The sequence below is a fragment of the Penaeus japonicus genome, unplaced genomic scaffold, assembly GCF_977035675.1.
Source record: "Penaeus japonicus unplaced genomic scaffold, GWHDUDI00000001_assembly GWHDUDI00000038, whole genome shotgun sequence".
Classification (NCBI taxonomy): domain Eukaryota; kingdom Metazoa; phylum Arthropoda; class Malacostraca; order Decapoda; family Penaeidae; genus Penaeus; species Penaeus japonicus.
This window is the reverse complement of record NW_028234440.1, coordinates 7175006-7187505: the sequence shown is the minus strand read 5'-3', so window position 1 is coordinate 7187505 and position 12500 is coordinate 7175006. Positions and strand designations below refer to the sequence as shown.

Here is a 12500-nt window from a genome sequence, read left to right as displayed (position 1 = left end):
TGTAATTGCCTTAATGGAATCATGAAAATTGAAGTCTCTAATTAGGCCAAATCGATTTGCTTTTTTTTCCCTCTGTTGATTCACTACCATTGGCCCTGTAGACATTGAGCCAAATTCGAATATATTTCCTTGCTCTTCTGAGACTAAGATGTGAGGATTACTACATTCATTGGGATAACTTTAGGGATTTATTTGGTACATAAATTAAGATGGAAATATACATGTTGTGTACATAATATTGCATACTATCTCCACCAAACTGAAAAATTCATTGTGAATGATTGTGTATGTGAGTGTGAGTGAGTGAATGTGTGAATGTGCGTGCACATACATTGGTGTGCACAGGCGCAAGTCTGACTAATCCAATTATCTCCACACACTCAAGTAACCTATTCATAAAGTGTGCTCATAGAGGTATAAAATTCTATAAAAATTTAAAACATAATATATGGACATTTAAAAAATAAAGGTTCATGCAGCTGATTTTTTTTTCTTATCCCACTCCTTTGGTCAAGAAGAAACCTAGAAGAACTTAAGTGTCATTTAACAAGACACAAATTCCAATAGCCCCAAAAAAACACAAGGATTGAAGAAGCACGAGCCAAACGTGCTACCGTTCACTTCTCGTTGCGCATATCAAGCCACATTACCAAAGACACAATACGCATCCATACTCTCGTGCTTTGCGTGTCAAATCTCAGCCACAACTGTTCCTTCCTTTCTGTCTTATTTGAATTAAGAGCGTGGCTGAACTTCCTATAATGGTAGACTCTCCACCTCCCCCATCTCTGTCACTGGGTCGTCGTCTATCGTGTAGCTCAGCATCACCTTGAGGGACACATTCAGCTGTGGGGTTAGAGGGGAAAAAAAGGGGGAATGAGTCAAAACAGGAAAAAATGGAAAAATGTGTGATGAGTAGTTACCAGCCACACACACCAATGAAAGATGTGTGATGTTTATAACAAAGACCAATGAAAAATGTGTGTTATCACAAATGGACAACACAGATAATTAAAAAATGTTTGATGTTTAGTATGGACCATGAAAAAGGTGTGATGTGCCATATGGAATACATACACCATTAATTCCATAAATAAATAATAAAATGATTGCTAGAAAACGCAATTCCACCAGAACTGAGCCATGACGCAGTATGCGCGTCCTCGGATTTGACGCGAGCGCCGCGATGACGCAGTATACGCGTCATCGTGTCGAAGTGGTTAAAAATGTGTGATGTTTAGCAAGGAGCCCACAGACCAATAAAATATATGTGAATTTTCATATGTTCCACACAGATCATTAAAAAATGTCTGATGTTTAGTAAGGAGCAGACAGATCAAAGAAGAATGCGTGATATGTAACAAGAACCACAGACGAATGACACTTTGGGAGGCTAACAATGTGGAATAAATTAATAGTAGTGCTGCATTGCTACTAATAAAAGGAGAAGACAACAAATCATCTTTGTTCTCTCTGATTGTCTGATTGTCTGATTGTCTGATTGTCTGTCTGTCTGTCTGTCTGTCTGTCTGTCTGTCTGTCTGTCTGTCTGTCTGTCTGTCTGTGTCTGTCTGTCTGTCTGTCTGTCTGTCTGTCTGTCTGTCTGTCTGTCTGTCTGTCTGTCTGTCTGTCTGTCTGTCTGTCTGTCTGTCTGTCTGTCTGTCTGTCTGTCTGTCTGTCTGTCTGTCTGTCTGTCTGTCTGTCTGTCTGTCTGTCTGTCTGTCTGTCACATTAACATCAATGCATAACTTCAAAAAATATATATAAATTACATGATAACAATAATTTATAAATAATATAATATCAACAATCATATATAGCCATAAAAGTAACTCAGGAAGAGATATAAATTTCCAATATGAACAAAATGTTACAGAAAAGTTTAAATACTTATTTCAAGAACAAGAACAACTGGCACAGAAAAAAACAAACAAAGAAATGACACTTGAACAACTGACAGGAAAGTGCATAAATAAGACAGGAACACTTAAAACTGACACATGAAGGTGAACTACTGACACAAAACCAAGAACAAATGTAGGAGAGTGAACAGAATGACAAAATTTACAACAAACAAAAGTGACCTTCTGAGCTGATTGAACACTGCAATGAACACAGGTCGCAAAAGTACTGAGACTGATGTAATGGGTAATCAAATACCTCCAAAAAGCAAATCAAGAGAAGAAAACGATACAAGGAAGAACACAAATGAACAGATGGAATGACTCACTTTGTTTGGGTTTGCGATGAGCATTATCTGCGTTATGGCTGGCGGGGGCAAGAAGGGACTGAAGGCAGCTAATTCTGTTGAAGAGGGGGGCTGCAACCGCACCTTGCAACCCTGGAATGTGGAAGTGATAAGATGTGAAGATGCAGTAGAAATACACACTATATGAGGTGGAGGGAGTGGTGGAGCAGACTTAGACAAGATGTGGAGCAGACAGTAGAATCAGAATTATTTATTAGCAGGGTATAACACAAACTACTTCTTCAACACTTTACCTTTGGTACAACACCCTGAAGCACATAATTGGAGATAGGCTGTGCACTGCGAGACATAGTAGACACCACAACAACGGAAACATCATCTCTAGGCTGGTTTTCGGTAAAGTGTATTGTCATGGTGATGTCATTGCTCTCCAGGACTGTAACCGAACCTTGCTTCCCTGAAAATTGAAGAGGTCGTTAGGATTTCTTTTTTTCTAATTTTATCCTATGACTATTATTTATATTATTTTATCCTTTGTTTCATTAAATACCCCTTTTCAAAAGGTTTCTCAAACAACTCATTGTTACAAATAAACGAGACTCTGTTTCTCTACGTATTGCCACAGTAAATGTTGTTTGAACATTTTAATAGTATTAACTCATTGCGGACGGGTATTGTAACATACATGGTGCATGATTTTTGGCCTGAGGGCGGGCATCATGACATACATGGCAATAGTTGTCACGGCATTTTTGATGCTGGGGGAGAGTGGATCTCTGAGATTCTTAAATGTACTATGAGTAATAACTTCATTTAGTGACTGATGTTGACCATTGCAATTATAATTACTATAACTGACGTACTATTCAGCAAATTAGGATTTAGTAAAAATTCGTAAACATAGATGGCACCACTCTCTACTAGTAGCAGCAGGAATGAATGGCACCCATTCACAGTCTCTAGCAAGCACTATCTTCAGTAAGATGCCAACATCCTGCTCTAAATTACTGGTGATGTAGGATATGCAAGCAGAGTGAGAAGAGGACTATGACCCAGAACATGTCTAGTGTCTACAATGTGCCCCTGTGCCAGTCTGGCTGCCTTTGCTGTGGCACTGGCAGTCCTAAACACAGGTTTACTTCTTCTTCCCTTTCTCTTCACGTGATCTTGGCTGTGGATGGTTATTTCTTTCGTATTTGTTTATGAAAGTACACAATACGGAAAAAATAAAAGTTGCTCTCTGTCCTCCCATAAAACTGCGATACTTTTATCACAACGAGTAAAAGGAACATAACGAGCTGAGATAGACCTACACTACAATTTTAGATTAGTGTAACATTGATAAAGCCTGTCATAGAGCTCATAGAGAACACAATACATTAAGATGCAAAAAAAATTAACATAAATATGGCTCTAATATTATACTGGAAGAGAGCAAAAAAGATCACGATATGAAGTTCCCTTGCACTAAAATAAAATCATCTGGGATGCCGCACAGGTGGCACTAGTGCCCGTACTGGAAAGTGGGTAAGCAAATCTATTCCCGTCTGCAATAGATTAATGGAAGTGATAATAACTTTTATTCTATTTGGTCTTTTTCTCTTTAATCCTTCTCTCTCCCTCATCCCTCGACACCTACCTGGTTTGATGTCTTCCAGGCTAACTTTGAGGTCTGTCATGGGTTTCACCTCCATGAACTGGGGCTTTGAGGGAGCACTGCTTCTAGGTTTGACCTCCACGTTGATGGCATTTTTAACATTGTTCGAGGGTTTTGCCACGGCGGGTGGCACTTTATCAGGCGTCGGGCTTTCCATTACACTATCGTCTTGAGCACACAACAGACTACTATCATCCAATAAACTAACTTTCTCAACACTACTTGAGGAATGTCTGGGCTCGCTTGCCGCTGTTAATCCTACACCGATGTCACCGCTGAGCAAGTCAACACCCGCCAGGGGGTCTGACATACTCTCACTGCCCGAGGAGGAGGAGGAGTTGAGTGCAGCAGGCTTGGCTCCTAGCAGGGGGAGGCTGGAGTCCTTGGGGAAGAGGGGCTGAGACATCGAAATGGGGGGGCTGGGTTGGGTGTGTTGCTGCTGCTGCTTCATCTGGTTCATGGACAGTTTCTCCTGCGCCTTGAACTGCACCTGCACTGGCACATTGGCAGGTAGGTTCTGCTTGATGAGGGTTGTGCCAAGGAGGTCAAGGTCGTCTAGGGGATCTGCACGGTCTTCAGGCTCCTCACTGCTAGCCTTGTCTCCTGCAACAACAACCACGGCAACTGAGTCACAGATCAAGTAAAGTCCTTCAATTCACAGGAATTTCAAAAAATAATCTGATGGATTATTTTCCAAGCCATAATCTTAACCTTTAAAGACTGCAAAGGGGTTTCTGTAGCCTCCCTTAGTAACAAATACATATAAAAAGGTTTTCATCTTTAAACCAAAAAATATCTTATTCCTTAAAAAAAAAAAATCACTTTCATGTAGATGCAGGCAGCCTGTATGCATAGGTTTGCTGTTGCTACTAGTCAATAAATACTGAATTTATAGAGTAAAGCCTCTGTTTTTGCTCTTACTCTACATTACAGTTACATTTACTTACATTTACCTTAACCCTACTGAGTTTATATAAAATATAATATCAAAGTGATACTAACTGGTAATTAGAGCTATACAATAGCAGTAGTAAAAACAAAAGGAAAAATGCAATCTGAAAGTGATTCAACCCTGTGAAAAATAACCATTGCAGAAGGGTTAAGTGAATAAACAAATTCCCTTGTAAAACAAATACACTTGATAAACAGAAGCATAGAATACCTGCACCAAGAATTCCCGCCATGGGCTGTGGGACTAGCGTTGGTGCCATGGCTGTGTGGAGGCTGCTGGGCCCGACAGGCACACTCGAACTGGAATTTGGAGTGTTGGAAAAAATGCCTCCGAGGTCTTCTAAGAGAGAAGCACTGCTGCTCTCCTTTCCAGCTGTGATGGGGGGTGTAGTGGGGGGTATAGCTGGCACTACAGGCGCTCCTGTCCCAAGACTCAGGCCATCTAACCCTAAAGGGCATAAATGGGTTTGCATTATATTTATATATGATATGGGCAACTATAAGGCAAAGAAAAACAAACTGTAATATAAAACTTATGTAGTTCAACAAAGCCACTGAAAAGTTGAACATTCAGCAGAATTCAAAACAATCAGATACATGTATCACTACACAGATATTTACATACATGCACAAACAAACACAGACACAAACTCACAGAAAAGTTGATTCAGGACTATTCTATCCCCACCCCCTACCCCAGGTAAAAAATAAAAAATAAAAAAAAAGAGACATTTTTCCTTACCTAGATCCTTTAGGTCCTTGTTGAGGATGTCAGCAGTGCCCTGGCTTCCTGGGCCATCTTCTGGGGTTGACAAGTCCAGCAAGATCTCCCCATCCTTCAGGTTCTGTGCATCCTTTGTCTTCTTGCCACCAGGCATAGGTGGGGCTGCGGTCTCCATCTTCGTGCCTTCAACTACTAACTTGTACCTGCCCATCACCCGCGACAGCTCATCATTCGCCTTCAGCAAGTCACCTGCAAAAACAGTGTGAGAACTGATATAAAAAAAAAAGGGAGAGGGAGAGGGAGAGGGAGAGGGAGAGGGAGAGGGAGAGGGAGAGGGAGAGGGAGAGGGAGAGGGAGAGAGAGAAGGAGAGAGAGATAGGGAGGGGGGAGGGAGGGGGATGGGGAGAGAGTGATAGAAAAGGAGAGAGGGAAAGGGAGGGAGGGAGGGAGAGGAAGGGAGAGAGAGGGAGAGAGAGGGAGAGGGAGGGAGAGGGAGGGAGAGGGAGAGAGATGGAGAGAGATGGAGAGAGATGGAGAGAGAGGGAGAGAGAGGGAGGGAGATGGAGATGGAGAGGGAGAGAAAAAACTCAGGGCACTCCAGCATCAAATCCTTTTTCCCTCTACCCACCATTCAAAAGGAAACAACCCCTCACACTTGCACACTCACCAATGCCCTCTTCTTTGTCGTCCATCTCAGACACGAGCCGATAGATGTTGGACCGAAGCGTCGAGCACGAGGAATGGAGTTCCTGCATGAGGTCGAGGTCAGCCTGGGATGCAGGGCTTTCCTGGTGCCGCGACAGCATCTCGTCCAGTACGCGCACATTGTTCAGAGCTGTCTCCACCTGTGCCAGATAGGGGTTGGGGGTAGGGGGGGATATATTAATCAATTTGATTATATAAAAGGACAGGAAGAAAAAGAAAGATGCATAATATTTGAAAATAATAATACTAATAACAGAAACAACAACAATGATTATAATAAAAATGATGATCATAATCATCATGAAAACAATCACAAATAAGAAAAAATGAGAAATGAGAAGAATGAAAGAGTGGAAAGGAAGAGAACATAATATAACTGACAACGACATAACTTCCTGGTTCTTTTCATCCTCCTCTTGTCCTCCTTTATCACTGACACTTGAGGGGAGAGAAAAGATGAGCAAAGCAGAGAAGCATGGAGATGAGAAGAATAGAGAAGACAATAAAGGAGATGAGATATGAGATATGTGAGGAGAGATGAGATGAGATGAGAGAAGAATAGAAAAGAGAGAAGCGAGAAGAGAGAAGAGAAGAAGAGAGAAGAGAATAGAAAAGAGAATATAAAATAAAAGAGAAATGACCAGAAGAAAAATGAGAGGAGAAGAGCAAAGAAGAAAAGAAAAGAAAAGAGAAAAGAAGAGTATTAACCAGAAGGAGGAAATCCTTTACCTCAACCACCCTCCTGCTGGTCCTCTCCATCCTCCTCTCATCCTCCTTCACCATGGACTTGATGAGAGCGTTGGCCTTGTGCAAGTCCTCTGGGTTCTTGCTCTGCAGGAGGCGGTGAAGGAGGCGCGACTTCTCCTCGTCCTCAAAGACGGCGTTGGTACGCGGACGAGGTTCGGGGGCTGTCGGGGCGCCCATGTAAGGGGGGTCCTCCTGGAAGAGGAGTGAGGGGGAGGGGTAAATTTAGGGAGAAAAAAAGGGGGGAGAGGTAGGGGACTTCAAGGGAGGGCTGCGGTCTTTTGTGGTTGTAGTTTGTTGTAGTTGTTCTTTTTCTTTAGCCCATATGCCAGTATTGTATGGGTATGCATGAGAAAGCAAAAAGTAATTTCATTTTAAAGGAAACCCAAAAAGCTTTTTCCCTTCATCCATATACCATTTCACTTCCCCTTCCCCCTTCCCCCTTCCCATCCCTCCCTCCCTCCCTCCCTCCCTCCCCATCTCTCTCACACTCTCTCTCTCTCTCTCTCTCTCTCTCTCTCTCTCTCTCTCTCTCTCTCTCTCTCTCTCTCTCTCTCTCTCTCTCTCTCTCTCTCCCTCTCCCTCTCACACACTCACTCACTCACTCACTCACTCACTCACTCACTCACTCCTCACTCACTCCTCACTCACTCACCCCCCCCTCTCTCTCTCTCTCTCTCTCTCTCTCTCTCTCTCTCTCTCTCTCTCTCTCTCTCTCTCTCTCTCTCTCTCTCTCTCTCTCTCTCTCTCACTTACTCACTTACTCACTTACTCACTCACTCACTCACTTACTCACTCACTCACTCACTCACTCACTCACTCACTCACTCACTCACTCACTCACTCACTCACTCACTCACTCACTCACTCACTCACTCACTCACTCACTCACTCACTCATCCCAACTCACCTTAACAACACCCTGCTTCTTCAACATATTGTAGGCCTCGAGGATCTTGGGTTCAGACTTGAGGTCGATAGTCCACGTGAACAGGAGCTCCACTACTTTCGACTTGACGGAGGCATGTGTGTGATTGCCCAGGTATTTTGGCGACACGAGCTTGATCATCTCATTCAGGAAGCGGAACTTGCCGATTTCGGCGTGAAAACTTGGTCCACAGTTGTTGACACAAGCTTGCAAAACCTGAAATATGTCCCAGACTTGTTTATCTTTGTTAGATTATAATGTGTGACAGATACTCATCTCATCTCCTGTTTAGAATTTATGAATGAAGGAGGAGGAAGAGGAGGAGGAGGAGGAGGAGGAGGAGGAGGAGGAGGAGGAGGAGGAGGAGGAGGAGGAGGAGGAGGAGGAGGAGGAGGAGGGGGGGAGGAGGAGGAGGAGGAGGAGGAGGAGGAGGAGGAGGAGGAGGAGGAGGAGGAGGAGGGAGGAGGGAGAAGGTGGGAGGAGGGAGAAGGTGGGAGGAGGGAGAAGGTGGGAGGAGGGAGAAGGTGGGAGGAGGGAGAAGGTGGGAGGAGGGAGAAGGTGGGAGGAGGGAGAAGGTGGGAGGAGGGAGAAGGTGGGAGGAGGGAGGGAGAGAGAGGGGGGAAGGAGGGAGGGTGGAAGGGGAAGGGGAAGGGGAAGGGGAAGGGGAAGGGGAAGGGGGATGGGGATGGGGAAGGGGGAGGGGGAGGGGGAGGGGGAGGGGGAAGGGGAGGGAGGGGGAGGGGGGGAGGGGGGAGAGGGAGGGGGAGGGAGGGGAGGGAGGGAGGAGGAGAGAGTGAGAGGAGAGAGAGGGAGAGAGGGGAGTAGGTGAGGAGAGAGATAGGAGAGGAGGAGCTCGAGGAGAGAGAGAGAGAGAGAGAGAGCTCTCTTTTATACAACTATTTCTTCCACCCCAAAGCAAATACCTCCTCCCCTTACCGCGAGAGCCTGAAGTGATTCGCGTTCTTGGGGCGACTGGATCTTGTGGGCGATGAGTCGCACGGCCGTCTGCACACCCCCCGCCTCGGTCGACACTGCCTGGCACACAGCCTGAATCGAATTTGGGTCATCCTCACAGTTCAGCGGGTTGGTCGACTTCTCTGCGGAATTCAAGTGTAAATACTGGTATCAGTGCTGCAGATTGATATTGACATTGTTATTCTTTTCTTAATTCTAATAACAAAAATTATAAATATATATATATATATATATATATATATATATATATATATATATATATATATATATATATATTCACACACACACATAGATATGCTATTTTTTTCTTAAATAACTATTGGTGTCAGTACGGGATCAAAACTCTTTTCTTTCTTTAGCTTTTTCTTTTTCCATTCTTTTTTTTTTTTTTAAATTACCTTCACCCTTTCTCAGGTATAGTTCTTAAGATAATGGTCATAGCAGACCTTGAAACACCTACTGCAGACTCTATCTATTCTCTTCTGCTGGTGCTCAACTGCTCTGTTGATATAAATCTAGGGTCATATTAGGAGAACATACCTTTCCCTGGTACGTGTCCCCATTGTGTAGGTGTACCAGGCTTGACGATCTTATGTCATCAACTAATGATATAAATACACTTAGAGCAAGGAAGTATAGTCTATGTCATTCTTCACATGGCATGGATGTCTTGCCACCTAATAAGGTAGTTTAAATCATGACGTGATAAACATGCCACCTGGATACATAATCATTAGTAATATAGTGCACGGGTGAATATTGAATACCAGTTATTCTTTTTATTCATAATTTAGAGACAAATTACTGCAAGTAAGAACAGGAGTGTCTGCTCTTGCACTTCAAATAGTGTATGAATGTATGATATATGAACTTTTTTAAATATAATTTTGGGTATATATCCTCTCTTATTTTTTCCAAATCAATTTTTTTGCACATACAATTTTCCTTTTTCATCCCTGACATGGAATCAATAGGTCAGTTACCTCTGGAAGACTTTTATTCCATGATTTAGACGCTACAAATTGAAAATGAAAGTAATTCAATTTCTGATGCACATGAAAAAAAACAAAACTAAAAGACAGCAAAGTTCACAGCTTTATGTGCATGCCCCTTTTGTTTTTTCCACTCAAAATCTAATTCTAATTAGGATATAATTATTTCTTTTGTGTGTGGGGGGGGGGGGCATGTTTCCTTCAATGCAAACTCTAATCTGTTAGAGACAACTTCCTTATTTCATCATCTTGTGTTTTAAAATGGGATTTATGCCTCATCACCATGATCACGACAACAGCAAGTATGATTTGTAAAACAAGGAACCAGTCCAAGATCTATTTTGCCAGAATATCCATGGTTGAGAAATGTTAGCATTTGCTAGAGCAATGCATATGCAGAGGCCATCGCATTCGCTGAACTGCACCTGTCATCTATCAACTTCTTTTTCAATCTGAGACAAAAATGTCAAAGAATAAAAATGTCTTGGAATTCCTCAATCTATCAATTCCATGAGCTTTTTACCATCTACAACACGCATTTCAGAAGTCTTAGCATACAAATATTACATCAATATCAGATCATCTCAAAGTGGATTAATATTACTATCAATTAACTAACTTCCCCATTACCAAAACCTTCATAAACCACCTCACGTAATTCGGCAAGCACAACTTAGTAATAATCGCCGATATCATGCTAGAAAACCGAGGGAAGGCTTATCAAACACCTGTTCACTAGCCCACGTGACTGTGGGTCACCGGAAAAGGTCAACAAACCCACCATTGCAGTTTCTCTTGCAAGACAGAGCTAGCAGAACTCCCAGGCATTTTGACGCCAAAAAGCAAACCAGCCCAAGCTCTGTCTTGCCTGAATATACACAGTGGAGGTTTACTGGCCTTTTCTGGGGCGCACAGGGCAGAGGCCTCAGCGATCGCATCACACTGCATCGCTAGTTGCATTGGACTTCGAATAGTTAGACATACATCAAAGACCTCAGCAAGCATCAAGTGGATTTGGACAGAATGCGGCGAATATAACGAGAAATGAGTCCCGTTCTGGAAGCCACTGTGAGCACCTTCTAAACATTTGATAATGATAATCCAAGTCTTTTAATAACACATTTCATGATAATAATGAGAATGGTTATCGCTTGTGAAAACTGGCACAAGAATGTTTTTTGTGCAAAATGAGTAATATACAGACAAAAGGTTACAAATAAACTTTCTTTGTATGGAAACATTGTCATAAAATAAATATTGTTTTAGAAGGAAAAAAATAAACATTGATATATACAACATAAGGACAGCAAAACACATGAAAATAAAGCCAAATACACCGTAATGATCAACAGATAAAATAGACAGAATAAAACAACTCCATTATTGTTCATGAATATATAAATAAAACAATCATAATAATAAAAAATAATAATGAAATAGATTCTTTACTATAACTACCATCGAATACAAATTAATCTACTGAACATCCCCTCCTCATGAACAAATGACAGAGCCAAGAAACGGGGAAATAAGAGAGAAAATAGAATAAAACAGAATAACAGGTGAACATGTCAAAATCATAAAAAAAGATAAACAATCAGGTGTTTCCTCAACACCCTTCACTTCAAACGGGAAATTCCCTCTATAAGAACAATTTCCTTTCCCTCTACCACCTCTAACTAGGAAGAACAAACATTCATGCATCGTTAGAAGCAATGGCGAATGAGTTACAGCTTTTCCTTAAAGTAGGAAATCAAACATACGAATAAGAGTCTCTAGTGACGGCGCCGCAGGAGAAGCCATGACGAGCAGCTCTCTCTCTCTCTCTCTCTCTCCCTCGCTCTTTTTTCTCTCTTTTCTCCTCTTTTGCTCGCTTATCTCATCGCGTTTTGTGTCTAGGAGGGTGTGGCCGTGATAGCAGGAGGGTTCTGGTGTACTTGGTTTAGGATTTGAGTTTGTTTTCGTATTGTATTTTTTTGTTAATGATACAGGATGGTTTGGAGGAGAGAATGAACGCGTGGAAGAAAACGGGTTTGAGCGAGATTTTCCATCTCAAGGGGGAAACTATTGTATTTTTATGTGGTCTAGTTCTGTGGTTTGTTTAAATGTTGGAACTATGACATATATATACAGATCCGGATACACAAGAGGGTATAAATACACCGTACTGTAGGGATTGCATATTCAATTGGGCGCCTGCTTTTTTAGATAATAAAACTGAAATTGTAAAACAAAAATCTGGTAAGATCAAACACACAAAATATATAAATTAATTTCCGACTTTGAGTTATATATGTATATATATACATATATATGCATATAGATAGATAGATATATAGTTATATAATCGTTTTCTGATTTACTGAAAGTATTATGTATCTCCACTCCCTGTCCCTCTACCAAAATGTATTGTATTCTCTTTGATCCATTCTCATCTATAAAAAATCTATAACCGTCAGTTCACACACACACACACACACACACACACACACACACACACACACACACACACACACACACACACAAAATCAGCTGAGCCTTTATGAACCCCAAGCCACCATTGGTCCTTCAGCAAAGGAATCGTCAATACTGTTGCGAGCGGGTTCGAGTCCTAC

At 42.0% G+C, this 12500-nt stretch overlaps 1 protein-coding gene across 1 annotated transcript in view; it reads right to left on the bottom strand.

The window, feature by feature from the left end:
* Gga (ADP-ribosylation factor-binding protein Gga) overlaps positions 1-11818 on the bottom strand; it is a 12272-nt gene extending 454 nt beyond the window's left edge. The window contains exons 1-11 of the mRNA XM_043018755.2: positions 11649-11818; positions 8855-9015; positions 7901-8134; positions 6976-7185; positions 6209-6386; positions 5560-5790; positions 5029-5265; positions 3849-4469; positions 2503-2666; positions 2231-2341; positions 1-846 (exon numbers count right to left, since the gene is read on the bottom strand). The exon at positions 1-846 is cut by the window's left edge and continues 454 nt beyond it. Coding sequence (XP_042874689.2) covers positions 757-846; positions 2231-2341; positions 2503-2666; positions 3849-4469; positions 5029-5265; positions 5560-5790; positions 6209-6386; positions 6976-7185; positions 7901-8134; positions 8855-9015; positions 11649-11688 — 2277 coding nt within the window. The 5' untranslated portion in view covers positions 11689-11818 and the 3' untranslated portion in view covers positions 1-756. The remainder of the gene's footprint in view (positions 847-2230; positions 2342-2502; positions 2667-3848; positions 4470-5028; positions 5266-5559; positions 5791-6208; positions 6387-6975; positions 7186-7900; positions 8135-8854; positions 9016-11648) is intronic.
* Positions 11819-12500: the final 682 nt, after the last annotated feature.